The sequence below is a fragment of the Maniola jurtina genome, chromosome 5 (assembly GCF_905333055.1).
Source record: "Maniola jurtina chromosome 5, ilManJurt1.1, whole genome shotgun sequence".
Classification (NCBI taxonomy): Eukaryota; Metazoa; Arthropoda; class Insecta; order Lepidoptera; family Nymphalidae; genus Maniola; species Maniola jurtina.
In genome coordinates, this window is record NC_060033.1 from 15656767 (window position 1) to 15673106 (window position 16340).

At 39.9% G+C, this 16340-nt stretch overlaps 1 protein-coding gene across 3 annotated transcripts; it reads left to right on the plus strand.

The window, feature by feature from the left end:
- The first annotated feature begins 868 nt into the window (after positions 1 to 868).
- LOC123865503 (pancreatic lipase-related protein 2-like) lies at positions 869 to 14082 on the plus strand. 3 transcript variants are annotated; one of them, XM_045906560.1, is made up of 11 exons: positions 869 to 939; positions 5915 to 6040; positions 6695 to 6781; positions 7208 to 7273; positions 7982 to 8080; positions 8443 to 8539; positions 9486 to 9646; positions 11968 to 12090; positions 12184 to 12426; positions 13069 to 13252; positions 13718 to 14081. In XM_045906560.1, exons 2-11 carry the CDS (start codon positions 5920 to 5922, stop codon positions 13863 to 13865), a joined length of 1329 nt encoding a protein of 442 aa, XP_045762516.1. In that variant the 5' UTR covers positions 869 to 939; positions 5915 to 5919; the 3' UTR covers positions 13866 to 14081. The 3 variants fall into 3 exon arrangements, with proteins under 3 accessions (XP_045762516.1, XP_045762518.1, XP_045762517.1); XM_045906561.1 differs by having other exon boundaries at positions 908 to 999; positions 13718 to 14082; XM_045906562.1 differs by lacking the exon at positions 7208 to 7273.
- The last annotated feature ends 2258 nt before the right edge of the window (positions 14083 to 16340 follow it).

Sequence of the window (16340 nt, forward strand, 5' to 3'; positions counted from 1 at the left end):
TGCACGCAACTACATCCGCGTTATGTCAGAGGCATAAATCTGTCTCCTTTTAAGGTGGAAGCGACCGGCCTGCCTGCGAAATTAGCTCTAGTATCGACTAATGTGTCAGAATTAGTCGATACTACAGTTAATTTCTTAACCTAGACCCTTTCAAGTAAAGATTTTTATGTAAACCTGTGAGGATGATACTGCCATTGTCGCAATTGAAAATGCCATAAGCCTACGTTGTCGTATTAGTTTAAAAAATGCGAAAAACCAAATTAAATTTGAATTTCGCGGGAAGGCCCGTCTCATGCCCCTTAACTCTATGTTATGAGCCATAGTCATAACATATAAGTCAAAGTGTACGCTCTATAAAATATCCCGTCTCGTCGTCCAGCCACAGTGACTATTATCCCTTGTATGCATGAACCTTCGATTCTAAGCGGGTTTCAAAAACTTGTCTTCTGGTTTTATAGGGGAAAGGTTAGTAGGTATATATCCATCCATATTTATTATTATAAATGCGAAAGTGTGTATGTCTGTCTTTGGTACGGAGTCAACTTACATCCCGGGACGGACATAGACTACTTTTTATCCCGGAAAATTAAAGAGTTCCCACGGTATTTACACGAGATTTGGTACAAAGGTAGATTACGTACCGGAAATTGACATAGGCAACTTTTTATCCCGGAAAAGCAAATAGTTCCCACGGGATTTATACAAACCTAAATCCACGCGGTCCAGCATCATCAGTTAATAATATTAAGTTAGATACCTCAAGTTGCTAGTGAGAAAATCATGACAACGATACTTAGATAGGAAACTTGTTTCGCCGACTGTACCATGATCGCAAACTTAACGCACTTAATATAAAGAGATGCGGATTGCGGATCGCGAATCAGTTAGTGTCGTGTCCGGGGGTCGAGGGATCACTTACTTATTAGTTATCTCCAAAATGTGAGTCGATAAATATTAAAATAAACGATAACCCTGGCGAAAACCCAATTGTAAGCTTAGGTGATAAAATTAATTATTTAACTTAGTGCCAATAAATTAATTAACTATAAAATCATCTCATTTTTAGGATTCCGTACCCGTATTGTGCCAACGGCACCCTATTACCAAGACCAGCTCTCTGCCTGTGCTTTCACACACAGACATAACAAATGATGTGTGGAGTCCATTTTAGGGATTGGTACCCGAAAGGTGCCAACGGTACCCTATTACTAAGACTCCACTGTCCGTCCGTCCGTCTGTCTCTTAACGGGCTGCATCTCGTGAATCGTAATAGGTATAGATTGAAAATTTTCACTGAATGTGTATTTCTATTGGCGCTAATAACAACAAACACTAAAAATTTCAAATCATCGTCACGAAAATTAAAAAAAATAATTAAAAGTGTTATTTCTCGTACGATCGTACGCAACCCTTCGTGTGCGAGTCCGATTCGCACTTGACCCAATTTTTAGAGTTTGCCAATACTAAGTACTTAATAGTTTTTGTTTAATTGAAAAATTTATTGTACAACTTTTTTTTTAACTCAACCACCAGGTTTACTATTCAGGTCCCCTCTCTCAAAATGAGAAGGGCTTAGGCCATAGTTCGCCATGCTGGCCCAGTGTGGATTGCCAGAAGAACTCTCAGGCATGCCGGTTTACTTATTGTCTCCAAAAAGTTAAACTTTCTTTACAACCTACCTATAAGTATATCTATACTAGCTGATACCCGCGACTTCGTTCGCGTGGATGTAGGTTTTTTAAAATTCCCGTGGGAACTCTTTGATTTTCCGGGATAAAAAGTAGCCTATGTGCTAATTTTTTTTTTTTTTTTTTTTATTTTTTTTTTTTTTGGAGACACACAGTATTAACAATAAACAATAAACAAAACAAATACAAAGCACACACACCACAACAGTCTCCAAAGAAAAGTTAACACAGAATTAAAACACACAATAGTCGGGAAAAGAAGGTACATAGAAAAAGAACAGAAATAGGTAGATAACATAAATAATAAAGTAAAAACAAAAACGAAACAAAACTGACTAGTGAAGCTAGTCAGTTTTGGATATAATGTCCTTAATTGCAGATATATATTTCTGAAGAGAGAGATGAAAAATGTCGTATTTTGAAAATTGCTGATTGAACTGGTTGCAACTTCTTCTGATAAAGGTGTTGGTAGCATGTTTTGTCTTACTTGGTGCTATGCAAAACAATTTCCGATGCCTAGAGTTAATCCGTGGACATCTTAAGGATATTTTAGAGATTAAGTATGGAGAGTCAACGCCGTTGTTCAGGAGCTTATATAAAAGGGTTTGATCTCTTTGAATACGTCTGCCATCGGGTGAAACTGGCAAAGGGGGAATGTCATTACTGTTACTATTTTGAGATATGTAATATGAAAGTCGTTTTAGAAACCGATTGTGGACTTTTTCAATATTTTCTTTATGTACCTTATACTGAGGACTCCATACCGTGGAAGCATACTCCAGAGTAGACCTAACAAACGAGTTATAGAGTAGTACAAGTGTAGACGGCAATTTAAACTCTTTGGAAATTCTTAGGACAAATCCCAGCATCCTATAAGCTTTACTAATCACGAAATGCTGGAACGACATCCCCCCACCTTTTCGTAACGTTGGCTCCAAATTTACTTTCAAAAAATTATATCGTGCCCATTTACTAAAAATTCAAAAGTCAGTCAGCTAGTTTGTGGCAGTCTGAAAGACCTTTATTTTATTTTATTTTATTCACAAATAGCTTTCAACCTTAAAGATCACAAATTTTTATTTTTATTTTCACTTGTTTTATTTTAATTTTAATTTGAATTAACAGTTAATTTACCAGAGCTTCCCTCGTTTGGGCCCGAACAGAATACCAGCGTTGTGGGTACATCGTGTATCCACAACATCAAGCTGAGTTCGGGCCCTTTCGTTGGCACGACACATAATACATACATAATACACTCTTTAAGTTAAGTTAGTTTTTAAGTTTTATATTTTAAATTTTATATTCTAGGTTTTATATTTTTTATTTGTATTTTTTATTTTTAGTTTTGTATATAAGCGTCATTATTTGTAATACTATGTTTATGTGTCGGTTTCAATGAATAAATTTTATTCTATTCTATTCTATTCTATTCTACTAGATATGTGGCTGACGTGTTCATCGAAAAGCAACTTTTTATCTAATAAAACGCCAAGATCCTTCACCGAGGACACCCTGGTTAAGATTTCATCTTTTAGTTTATAATCATAGTTGATAGGTTTACGTTTTCTTGTGAAAGTTATAAGATTGCACTTTTTTATGTTCAAAAATAGTGAGTTTTGGGAGCAATAACGACAGAGTGAATCTAGGTCCTTTTGTAAGTCAATACAATCATTTAAATTTCTTATAACTTTGTAAATCTTATTATCATCTGCATAAAGTAAGAAATTTGAATGTTTGAAAACGGATATAATGTCATTTATGTAAATATTAAAAAATAAGGGACCAAGATGGGAGCCCTGCGGCACACCTGAAGGGACAGGGATGAACGACGAGCAATATCCTTTAATTGTAACAGCTTGACTACGATTAAACAAGTATGATTCAATCCAGCGAAGGAGATCCCCATGCACACCGATATGTTTAAGTTTGGAAATAAGTATATTATGAGAAATTTTATCAAAAGCCTTAGAATAATCTGTGTAAACAACGTCAACCTGACAGCCGCTATCCATGGCCGAAGTAACAAAATCAATAAACTCACATAAATTCGTTTCAGTTGACTTTCTGTTAATGAATCCGTGTTGCTGATTAATGATCAAGGGACGCAAAATTGGGAAAATTTTATCATAAACAATGTGCTCAAACAATTTAGGAATACTGCTAATTTTAGAAATAGGACGGTAATTTTTAATATCATGCTTGTCGCCATTTTTAAAGATAGGAACAACATATGATTGCTTCCAAAACGTGGGCATGGTACCTGTTTTCAGAGATAAAGAGAATAAAATACACAATGGAACAGATATAGTATAAAAACATTTTTTTAGAAAAAGGGGCGGTATACCATCCGGTCCAGCCCCTTTATTGATATTAAGTGATTTTAGATATTTTTTAATAGTTGACAGAGAAACACTGACAGATGATAGGCTGATACACGTATCATTTGTGGAGTTGCACGGATTGTAAACGGTGGATATAGAACAGGAGTTTGGTTCAAAAGAAGAATGAAAGTACTTATTAAATAGATCACTTATCTCTTGACCACAGCTAGTAGTAATATCATCCAAGTAAAGTCTATCGGGTAAGTCTATAGTTAGTTTTTTCGACTCCACAAATGTCCAAAAATAATTAGAATTCTTTGAGAGAATTTTTTCCGCACGATCTAGATATTTAGTGTAACAATCGGCTTCAACCCTCTTTTGCCTATCACGGAGGCAACGAAAGGAACTATAGTCCTCATAATTATTATATATTTTCCATTTTTTATGAAATTTTTGTTTTTCTTTTATAATTTTTTTAAGGGCAGGCGAATACCAAACTGGATACATATTATTATCAATAACTATTTTAGTAGGGATATAAGTATCAATAATGTTGTTCAAAATATCATAAAAGATTTCAATTGCTCGGTCGATATCGAGACCATAGAAACAGTCATGCCAGTTACATTCAGATAATTTCTTGTTAATCCAGGGTATAATCTGTCTCCATTCTAAATTTCAGCCCAATCCGTCCAGTAGTTTTTGCGTGAAGGAGTAACAAACATACACACACACACACACACACACACACACACACACACACACACACACACATACAAACTTTCTCCTTTATAATATTAGTGTGATTAGTGTGATATGTAGTGGCACACATACATTATATACATTAGGTATATATCAGCATTATATAGTTACAAGTTATAATTAGAGTGAGTAGAGTAGTTTGCCTTGTTGTAACTTATAATGTAAACATGACCCTCTGCGGGGTTTCCGCGAAGTGTCGATGCAGATACAATTATACAATTATTAAAATACCTGCCTATTTTAAATGAAGTTTATTGTGTAATTACCTATATATTACAAAAATAGGAGAACTGCTGTCCTATAAGTAGTGTTCCGTTCCATCGTACAAGAAAATAGTAAATACTTAGGTAGATTTGATAACACGTGGCAGCCATTTTGAAATTTCCTATTACGGTTCACGAGCCAGACGGACGGACGGACGGGGGAGACTTGTTAATAGTTTCATGATGTTGGCACCTTTCGGATACCAAACCCTAAAATTGACTACACGCAGCATTTGTTATGTTTGTGTGTGGCACAGGCAGAGAGCTGGTCTTCCGTGAAGCCAAGACGCTTATTTAAGCGAGTTTAAATCTATTAGATTGTTAGATATAATCTAAAAGTAATTGCAGTTCCGCACATTGCATGGAGTGAGCTGCAAGTCAAATCCACGTTCTTTGTCACGTGTGACTAGGTATATGCTTTTTCAGGAGCAGACTATTATACATGGCGTAATATTTTAAATCACACTAATATTATAAAGGCGAAAGTTTGTATGTGTGTGTGTGTGTGTGTGTGTGTGTGTGTGTGTGTGTGTGTGTATGTTTGTTACTCCTTCACGCAAAAACCACTGGACGGATTTGGCTGAAATTTGCAATGGAGATAGATAATATCCTGGATTAGAACATAGGCTACTTTTTATCCCGGAAAATCAAAGAGTTCCCACGGGAATTTTAAAAAACCTACATCCACGCGAACGAAGTCGCGGGTATCAGCTAGTTGAATCTATAAAAAGAGCAAACCCCGAGATTCTTGTTGCTTCTTCTCGGTAGGAAACCAGCTTAGTACTTAATGTACTTATTTGACAATTCAAAAGTACCTTCTTGTAAAAGTTTAGTTGAATAAAAAATATCCTATATTCTAATAATGTAAATATCCTTTCAGACAAAATGAGGGCAGTTTCCACGTTGCTGCTGTCCTGCTTCCTGGTGTCCGTGTCAACGGATAACGGGGCTCCTAACTTCGGCTCATTCTTCGGCAAGGGCCTGCAGACTGTGGGATCTAACACTTGTGAGTTATAGGCAGAGGCATTGTAGAAAGAAACCGGCCAAGTGCGAGTCAGACTCGTGCACCGAGGGTTCCGTATCCGACATTTTGCACGATAAATCAAAACTATTAAGTATGCATAAAAATAAATTGTATCTGTTTTAGAATGTACCTACAGGTAAAGCTCTATTCATATTATGATACCCCACTTGGTTTATCTTACTTTGAAAATTGAAAATACTATGTATTTAGTTGTTCATGAACACATTTTAAATTTTTTTTTGTGATGTAACAACAAATTCACGATTTTCGGATTTTTTCCTTTACTTGTGCTAGAAGACCTACCTGCCAAATTTCATGATTCTAGGTCAAAGGGACAGACCCGACAGACGGACAGACCGACAGATGGGCAGACAGACAGACCACAAAGTGATCCTATAAGGGTTCCGTTTTTCCTTTTGCGTTGCGGAACCCTAAAAATATTGAGAACTTGGAAAAACTTGTCTTCGCTTCGCCCACGATGTCATGCTTCCATGATCTTCACGTGTACCTGTAAAAATCGTCACGCTCGCTATGCTCGCGCTCATATTATTTCATGATTAATTCCTGCCCAGTGTGTTCAGGGGCTCGAGCATGGCCCAAGATGACCATGTCTAAATAGTTTAGTGTTGTAAACAGTTGGAGCGGCGAAGTCCATCGGCGGCGGGCTGCAAACCGTCGGCCAACCCCTCGGCTCCGCGGCCGAGAAAATAGGATCTGTGTCTGGTGAGTACTGAGTAGTGAGTACATGTCTCAAACTCGTTCACCTTTCTACTACGATTTGTTTCATTTATTATTTGTGTATACTTATTATCTATTTTTTGATCATCTATTATTGTATATTTTTGAAAAGAGCAACCGCCGAATTTCTCGCTGGTTCTTCTCGGTACGAAAGGGATTCCGAACCAGTTGTAAATGCATTTCAAAATTCAAAAGTACTTTTAACCTACCTGTAAAAGCTTATTTGAATAAAAAAAAACTATTCTAAAAACATTATTTTATATTCACTTTAACTTCATCAATCACGCTTAAATTATAGCGGATGTTTGTGTAGTTCAATTTTTTTTCGTCTGTTGTTATGGAGAATATCTGAGTTTTAGTAGGTATATACCTACTCTGAGAATATAACAGTGTTGTTTGTGTTGTGTGCAGTCGGCACAGCAAAGGCCGTCGGAAAACCCATCGGCTCAGCGGCTGGCGCTGTGGGCTCTGCGGGCAGTGAGTTTCAGTTCTGTTTTTATTTATCTATTTAATTGCATACCTTATTAGTAGATTATTTTTATCGGTATCGACGTCGACCGATAGACATCTCAGATAAACATAGTTCACTCTGAATTAGCTCTCTTATAGGAACTTCCACATACCACGCACAGCTAGCGACGTGCACGTCTCAGATACGTACTTATATCAACAAATGCAACTAGCACTGTTCTAATTTACTGTACGCACAACAAAGTGCCTGAAAATAAAAGTCTTTAACCAGTGTATCCTTCCCGTCCTCGCCTACGGTGCTGAAACGTGGACACTGACAAACGGCCTTGTCCATAAATTCAAAGTTGCTCAGCGAGCTATGGAGAGGGCTATGTTAAGAGTTTCCCTGAGGGATAAGATCCGAAATAAGGAGATCTGCAGGAGAACCAAGGTCACTGACATAGCCCAAACTATTAGCAAGCTAAAGTGACAGTTGGCGATGGCCATTGGAGCCGGAAAGTCCTTGAATAGAGACTGCGTTTAAACAAGCGTAGCGTGTGAGACGCCCTTCAGTACGATGGACCGACGATATAAAGCGGCTGGCGGGAAGTGGCTGGATGAGGAAGGCTGAGGACCGGGTGTGGTGACGCTCTTCAAGGAAGGCCTATGTCCAACAGTGGGCGTCCACAGGATGATGATGATGACAACAAATTACAAGATTTTTTCACTGTCCAGAGGGCGCGGCGGGGGCGGTCGGCCACGAGCTACAGAAGGACATCCAGACCGTCAAACAGCCCATCGACACCACCATCACTTACATCGGCTCCTCCCAGTGTAAGTTCTCTATCGCTCGTCGTGTCGCACACACTTGACCAGTACTACCTTTATGAGCTACGCCGATCAACCTGCGCAGAAATCTTATTTTTGAATGGCACGAAAATATTTCAGCCAATCATAGCGCGCCCGTCTGCTATTGGTTCTTGCCTACACGCCATATTTTGGACGCGCGAATTATGAGCTAAGATGCTAGATAGCATAATGAGCTCTGTATTTCATTGGTGTACATTCGGTTTTAGTCGCAGCTAGGTCGTGCTGTTCTACGCTAACGAATTTGGCCGATGTGACTTATAAAAGTGGTAGTACTATGTACTTACTACATTATTAGTAGTTCTAACACAAATTGGTCTGACGAACAGGTCAGAATGTGCAGAAAATATTCGGAGTATCGTACGAGCAAATGCAGGGCGACAGTGAACCCAATCTGAACGATCTCGAACTGCATTACAAGACGCGGTGAGTGTTTTGTGACCCTTAATAACCACCAATCAAGGTATATTTATAAAAGTTAAGAGAGTTCCAAACCCGCTCTGTTCTGAGCCCACAACAAACTCAGCCGGATAGTTGTTTTCATTTTCGCCATCAGTCAGTTTCTCGTTTTCTATCACGGATCGAAATTATTATAAAAAAGCTTTTTCTTTATTGACGGATAGGCTTGCGCTTGATAATGATCATGCTTGAGAAACAGAGCAGTGAAGAAGTCTATGTTGAAGCATGCTTGCCTATGAGATGCCTAGTCTTGAAGGTATTCAAGTTATTTATACTTGGCAGGAAACATGAAAGCCGGAAGCGCATTCCACACCTTAGCAGCAGTTCGTATCAGAAACGTTGAGCAAAAACGTTTCGTATGAGTAGATAGAATGTCGATTGTCGACCACATAATATAGATGCCAACGTTGACGGTTTCTCGCTGTTCTGTGGTAGAACGGTGAAGGAGGAACAATGTTGTGAAGTTTCTGAGCAGACTCTCCAAAGTAGGTATCACACTAATATTATAAAGGAGAAAGTTTGTATGTGTGTGTGTGTGTGTGTGTGTGTGTGTGTGTGTGTGTGTGTGTGTGTGTGTGTGTGTGTGTGTGTGTGTGTGTGTGTGTGTGTGTGTGTGTGTGTGTATGTTTGTTACTCCTTCACGCAAAAACTACTGGACGGATTGGGCTGAAATTTAGAATGGAGATAGATTATACCCTGGATTAGCACATAGGCTACTTTTTATCCCGGAAAATCAAAGAGTTCCCACGGGAATTTTAAAAAACCTACATCCACGCGAACGAAGTCGCGGGTATCAGCTAGTACCCGATAAAAGGCTGATAAACAGGCGATTGATTCGGTGCTGTAAGCTGAGCAATTTCGCCTGCGTAAGCGAGTAATTGTACGAGCGCTCTCTGTCTCTTTTGAATTTCAGGGACTTCAACACTATAATGAACATAACGCAGGCGCCGGCGTCGCTGAGGCAAGCGCGCCAGTTCGACCGGGACGAAAGCGTGGTGCTGTACTTTCACGGCTTCACCGACGACCCCAGCCAGATCAGCTTCAGCACCCTTAGCCAGGCCTACCTCGACCAGGGTGAGTCACATCATCTGCTTCTTACTTCCTGGGTTTCTCCATCTTCATATTCACTCTGGGCCGGTTTCCACACTTATGCGTTTCAATCTGTTGTGCGTGCATTGCCCCTCCCCGCCGAAGTCTTCACTCCAGCCATACAAGCTCACTCCAGAAGCCGAGTAGACCACCCAGGTTGCCGAGGACTTTATGGAGTGTGGTTGAGGATCTCAAATGGCGTTCTCGTTGTTCTGCCACACCGGTGCACTCTATAGGAGCACGTGCATCACGGTTTCATCGACCACCACGCAGGCCCTGCACACAGGACTGTAGATGACACCTATAATTAAAAGGTGTTTGTTTAGTGGGCTATGCCCTGATAAGAGTCCCACTACCTTCCTAACTTTACTGTCTAGGTGGAGTTGTTTGTTGTTTTCTGGGTTTCTTTTCCGCACTTAGACTTCTGTTGTACGTGATACCCCTGGTGCGGCTCCCCACCGAATCACTTTAGCCAGCCGAACTCACCCCAAAATCTAAGCAAACCAACCAGATCGGCGATGACTGTCGGGTGTGACTTGCTCTCCCGCGATTCGGCCCATGTAACCGAGAGGTTGGTGGGGCCATGGGTGGTTGGAGGGTTGTCACAATTCACATCATCATCATCAACCTATCGCCGGCTCTACGGCACACTGTACTCTCACATTGAGAAGTGTTTGGCCATAGTCCACCATGCTGGTCAAGGGCAAATTGGCAGAATTCACACACCTTTGAAAACATTATGGACAAGGTATGCAGGTTCCCTCACGATGTTATCCTTCACCGTTAAAGCAAGTGACATTTTAGAGGATATGTAAGAGGTGCGAACCCGCGACCTCCCAACTAGGACACCGACGCGCGTCGTCTTAACCACTAGGCTATCACCGCTCTATATCGACACCTAATCGAATACCTAATGTTAATTCAGGAAATATCAAACCGCAAAGTGACCGATAATATTAATGAGTTAGTCAGAGCGCTTGCACAAACCCACGAGAAAAGAATAACAATGGGTTGTGATGTCACGTATTTCCCTGAATCGTTACACGTTATTGTAACAATGATCTAAGATTGGCGATAAATTATAGGTAAAGTCTGTTCGCTTAGATACGGTCGCCCTCTGTGTGCCGCACGTGTCGCATCTTTTTAAAGGCGCCGTCGCGCCGCCACGACATCAAAGCCCGCGTGCAGGTTACACCCGCAGGAGAATTTGAGATCTACCTACTCGTATTTTTTTTATTATAATTCTCGTTGGTATTTTATTACAATAACCATAAGAATAAAATAGTCATTCTTAGGGCCAATTTCACCGACAAAACTAAACGCGATTAGTTCACGCTAAACTCAGTTTACGCACATAACTGAGTTTAAGGCCATAGTTTGCATTTCACCGACGTCAATTAAACGCAGTTAAAGCTAAACTCGGTTTAAATTCTAAACCACCAATTTTCGACGTTTAGCTCAGTTAAACCGAGTTTAGAGAGCTTTCAAGTGTATATTTTCATACTAATGTAAACTAATCTTTGCTGATTATCAATATGAAAAGAGCATTGACATTAGCTTTTGATGATAGTGATGCTGATGTAATATGTTGTTCGTCGTCCAAGATGGATGGCAAGAGAAGAAGTACTTCGACTCTTCACGCTTTTCAGCCAATGAAGCCGCGTTGGTTTTTTTATTTTCGACAATGTTGAAGTGTCTTTCGACGACTTCAGCAAGAGCCAATTTTTCGCTGGCGGCAAAAGTGGCGTCTCTTTTTCTTTTTGACATAATTAGTAGCAAAGTAAAAACAACAACAACTAACAATACAAAATAACGACAAAATTAATAAAACAAAATACTATAACAAAAAAACTTATATTGATATCAATTTCAAATACTTAAATAATAAAAACTTTAAAAAGAAACACAATGACAAACACCATACAACACCGACCAGAAAAGAAAAAGAACAAAGAGCAGGTATAGCACAATGACAATGCGCTTTGTTCTTGCAACTAAAACTTAGTTTTACTAAACGCGATTAGTATAGAGCTGGTGAAATCGGTTTGACTTAAACTGAGTTCAAATTGTTTGTTTAAACTCAGTTAAGCTAAACTTAGTTTTATTAAACTAGGTTTCTGTAGCGAATGGTGAAATCCGCCCTTAGAGTAGAAACACATTAAGAAAAACTTATTTAACAAACACAGTAAAAAATAATACAATAAAAGCAAAATAATAAAAGTGTTAGTCACCTTTCGTCTTCGACTGTGATCACGTTTGTGAAGAGGCAGACTTCATGTAATGTTGTTGTTGATTGCTCTCCCCAGATCGCATGAGCGTGCTAGCGCTGGACGCCAGCTCGCTGATCCGCTGGCTGTACATCCGCGCGGCGACCTACGTGCGCAACATCGGAGAGAAGATGGGCGCTGTGCTGGCGGCCATGGTTCAGCGTGAGTCTCTTTCTCTGCGATGAACTCCTCGTTTTTAGGGTTGAAATTTAGATGGCTTCGTTCCCACGTTACTTACTTACTCTATACCCTCAGATGGTCAAGACCCAGACCGGATACACATAGTGGGACACAGCCTCGGATCGCACATTGGCGGCTTCACCTGCAAGGAGTTCACTCGGCTGACGGGGAAGAAGATCGGCCGCATGACTGCGCTGGACCCGGCCGGGCCTTGCTTCAGCCACGTGGACCCAGAGCTCCGGCTCAAGCGCACGGACGCCAACTATGTGGACGTTATACACACCGACGCTGGAGTCTACGGCCTGAAAGATGCTATCGGTGAGTCATCTTCGCCTGCACGGAGTTCACGCGGCTGATGGAGAAGTATGCTGCTAGACATAGGCCTCTTGTAGGAACTTCTACACAGCGCGGTCTTGCGCCACCGCCATCCAGGGACTCAGGGTGAGGTCTATAGAGTGCACTCTGACTTTGACGTAAGACATCGTTAAAATGAGACAGATCTCTCACATAAATCTGTCTCTTTTTAACTCAATCTTAAGTCTGAGCAAAGTTAAAGTGCGCTCTATATATCTCAGCCTTACTGCGACTTATTTCATGTCGCCTGTCCACCTAGGGGTCTTTAAACTGCGCTTTCTGGTGCGAGGACACCATTCTAGAACCTTGGGACCCCATAACGACTATCGGTTTTTGTAACCATGTGCCTTGCCCATTGCGATTTCAGCTTCGTAACCCGCTGATCTAAGTCGGTAATTCTGGTTTTGCTACGAATCCCTTCATGTCTAATTTGATTACGAAGAAAATCTTCAAGCACAGCTCTCTCTATCGTCCGCTGAGTGACTCGTAAACTTTCAGAGGCCTATAGTTAGTGACATATTAATTAATTGTTCGTTGATAGTAGTCTTCCATCAAATAACACCTGCTGCAATTCAGCGTTGGTTTCACAATCTCCCGTTGTCTCAGGTCACAAGGACTACTACCCCAACAGCGGGTCGGAGCAGCCCAACTGTATCCTGCAGACGTGTTCCCACTCCCGCGCGTGGGAGCTGTACAGCGAGTCCGTGCTCAACCCGGACGCGTTCCCCGCCGTGCGCTGCAAGGACTGGCCAGCGTTTAGGAAGGGGGATTGCGAGTGGGACAAGATCAGGTGAGAACCTAACCTAGGCCTAACTTTCAGTCGTGCAGGGTAATGGAGGACACCAGAGGGCGAGGAAGGTCACCCATGCGATGGACCAACCAAATAAAGTCTGCTGTGGGCGGTCCCTTGCACGAGTGTCAGCCAGCTGGGAGAAGTGGCGAATGCTCGTGAGGCGTATAACATCTGTCCTCGAAGACGTTGCTTCGTGATGACCACGACCGCTCTGCCAAGTGTTACGGCGAAGAACTTAGTTCAAGAAATTAGAGAGCTAGAATGGCAGTCAAATGGTGAATATGTTTCTAAGTATGGTCATGAATATCATATTTGTACTATGTAGTCAGGTCTACGGAACGGTAAACGTAGCATAGCACGACCTCCAGCACAATGCAGCGATGACCCCTGGAAGGAACTTTTTGCACTGTATCTCCTATTAGTTAGCTGAACATAGTTACCTACTTGTACATTTGCTTTCAGTTATATGGGCGCCGCATCCAAACCCGGCGACGATGGCCATTACTTCCTCCAGACCGGCATCAACTACCCCTTCGGGCGGGGGCTCAACGGAACTAAGTTCAGAAACATGGACGGCATTCTGAAGAATGTTGTCAACCTTGCCGGATAAACTGTTAACAGTCTCGAATTGAATTGTGCCATTGAAAGTTTGTGACATACAGGGCGTAACCAGAACTCTAGTAAAAACGAAGACAGGTTATAGTATAGATTACAGATAAGGTACCACAAAAAACAACGCAAACGAATACTTTTCTTAGTATTCCTGTACTTTTTAAAAGTTCACAATATGTTGCAAATAAAACATCTGACTGACGCAAGAGATCAACGAACGTTAAATAAATAAGCCACTGGGAGTCAATGCCGCGTCGTAGGTGGGGCATTGACCCAAGTTTTGCACGCTATACATTGCGGGTTTGAAAAATACAAAATCACTAAAACTACAAGATAAGCCAAATGTAAGGTAATATAATAATAACCCTAAGTTTTTGCTAGTGTTCTGCTTACACCTTGTATTAGAATACAATATTACCACTTTTATAAGTTACGCCGATGTAGCTGCGCAGATATCATATCTTTGAATTGCGCGGAAATATCTCAGCCAATCATAGCGCGCGTCCGTCCGCTATTGGTTGTTGCCTAGGCGCTGTTTTGTATGCGCGTTGCTCTTGTGTTTAAAATCTTAACGTCAAGCAATAAGGTCGGTATTTCATTGGTGAACATGCGATTTTAGTCGGCGTTAGGTTGCACTTTTCTGCGCCAACGAATTTTGTCAATGCGACCTATAAAAGTGGTAATACTTACTGTACTATTATTTAAGTCGATTTTGTTTGTGTATACCTCGTTCTTTGTGTTGTTTCATTTTAATTTTGTTATACGCAGGACAATTTAAGTGTTTTGCCTTTATAGGCTTAAAGATATGACATAGTATTTAATAATGTATTAAGTACATGCTTTATACTATGTGTTCTGTTTTTTTCTCATAGGTAATGATGAAAAATAGTGTGTCACTCGGGGCCAAACTAAGTTATTCTCGCGGGGTATATTAAATTCCTACCTACGCTTAGGATTCAAAATAACACCCTCGAGGAACAAAACATCACTTTGTCCCGTTATGACACAAACACATAAGTTATTAAATTATTATTGAATTAAGAAATACGTAAAACCAGCAGTTAGTTAAATAAAAGCCATTTGTTTTAAAACAAAGCATTTTTATTTGTAATATCTGTTACGTCATAACTTCGTTAAATATCAAATAATACGGAGCTGGGACTCTTAGAAAAATAAACATCTTTAATAAATACAAAAACACAGGCACAGGCGTACCACTCGAGCAATTAATAATTATTGCTAATAATAATTTAAGTTTCCGGTTACCGATTATTTAAATGGATATAATATTTCCGATTTTTTTCTGAACGATTATTATTCCTAAAAAAAAATATATTGCTGTCATCGAAACTAAATCGATAACGCAAAATAATCGATTTGTGAATATTCCGATACAATAAGTGTGAAAAATAGAGAACACATGACATTGAAAAATATTAATTATCCTCGAGTGTACGCATCGATTCGAGAATATGAGAAAGAGAAGTTATTTTTTTTTATAATAACATAGGTATACATTATTTAGGTTTTGTACATTACAACATTTTAATTTTGAGAATTTCAAGAGGTTACAAGATTTTTTAAGAGGATCATTGTCAACGATCCCCCGTCGATTTCCTACGTATGATATTATTGTTCTCATCTCTATCTGCCCTGGTTCGTGTATTCTCGGTTCCTAGATCGGTGCATTTGTGATAACCAATTCTAATTGCTGTGATTGGCTGAATTTACCATGTTCTTGCTGCGACAGTGAGTTTGAGCCACTAGCGGAACAATGTTAGCCGGTCAGAAATGATTGCAATTAGTCAACCTGTATGACGTCCGTGTTCTGTTTTTGATTACAAAAAAGAAAAAATTGTTGTTGCAATCATCAATTTTAGCAAATAGTGAAAGAGAGTCGACCAATCAGAGGTCACAACTACCGTCACACTTTCTGTGAAACTATGGCAGTAGGCTTACCGAGTAATGAAAACAATTTTTCATTCTGTAATGTCATGTGGCAAGTAGGGTTGCCACCTGCCTCTTTTTGATTTACAGGCTACCACCATCAAAAATACGGGGTTTAGATTTGAAGAAATTTAAAAATTTGAAGTATTTGAAGAAATAGGCGGTGGTTCTCTCTGAAATGCATGGAAAGCCTATTTAGATATTTCAGTTTATTTGTAAGTTTTGTATTTTTTCTCTGTATGTTGCCGTGTCTTGATTGGTGAACTGTGTTTGCAATGTGATTTTAAATAAAAGATTTATTTATTTAAATAGCTTTTAAAAACTCTAGTTTTGTAAAGCAAAATGTTATACATTTCATGCATACAATCTTTGCATTTTAACTTAAATTTACATTTAACTTGTAATTCCACCTTCACAGTATCAATACTATGGCCGTAGCCAGGAATCGATTTCGGGAGAGGTTTTATCAGGGCCGGAACTGAATCCTGTCATGAGGAAAAAAACATTCGCTCAACTTTATGGGCTA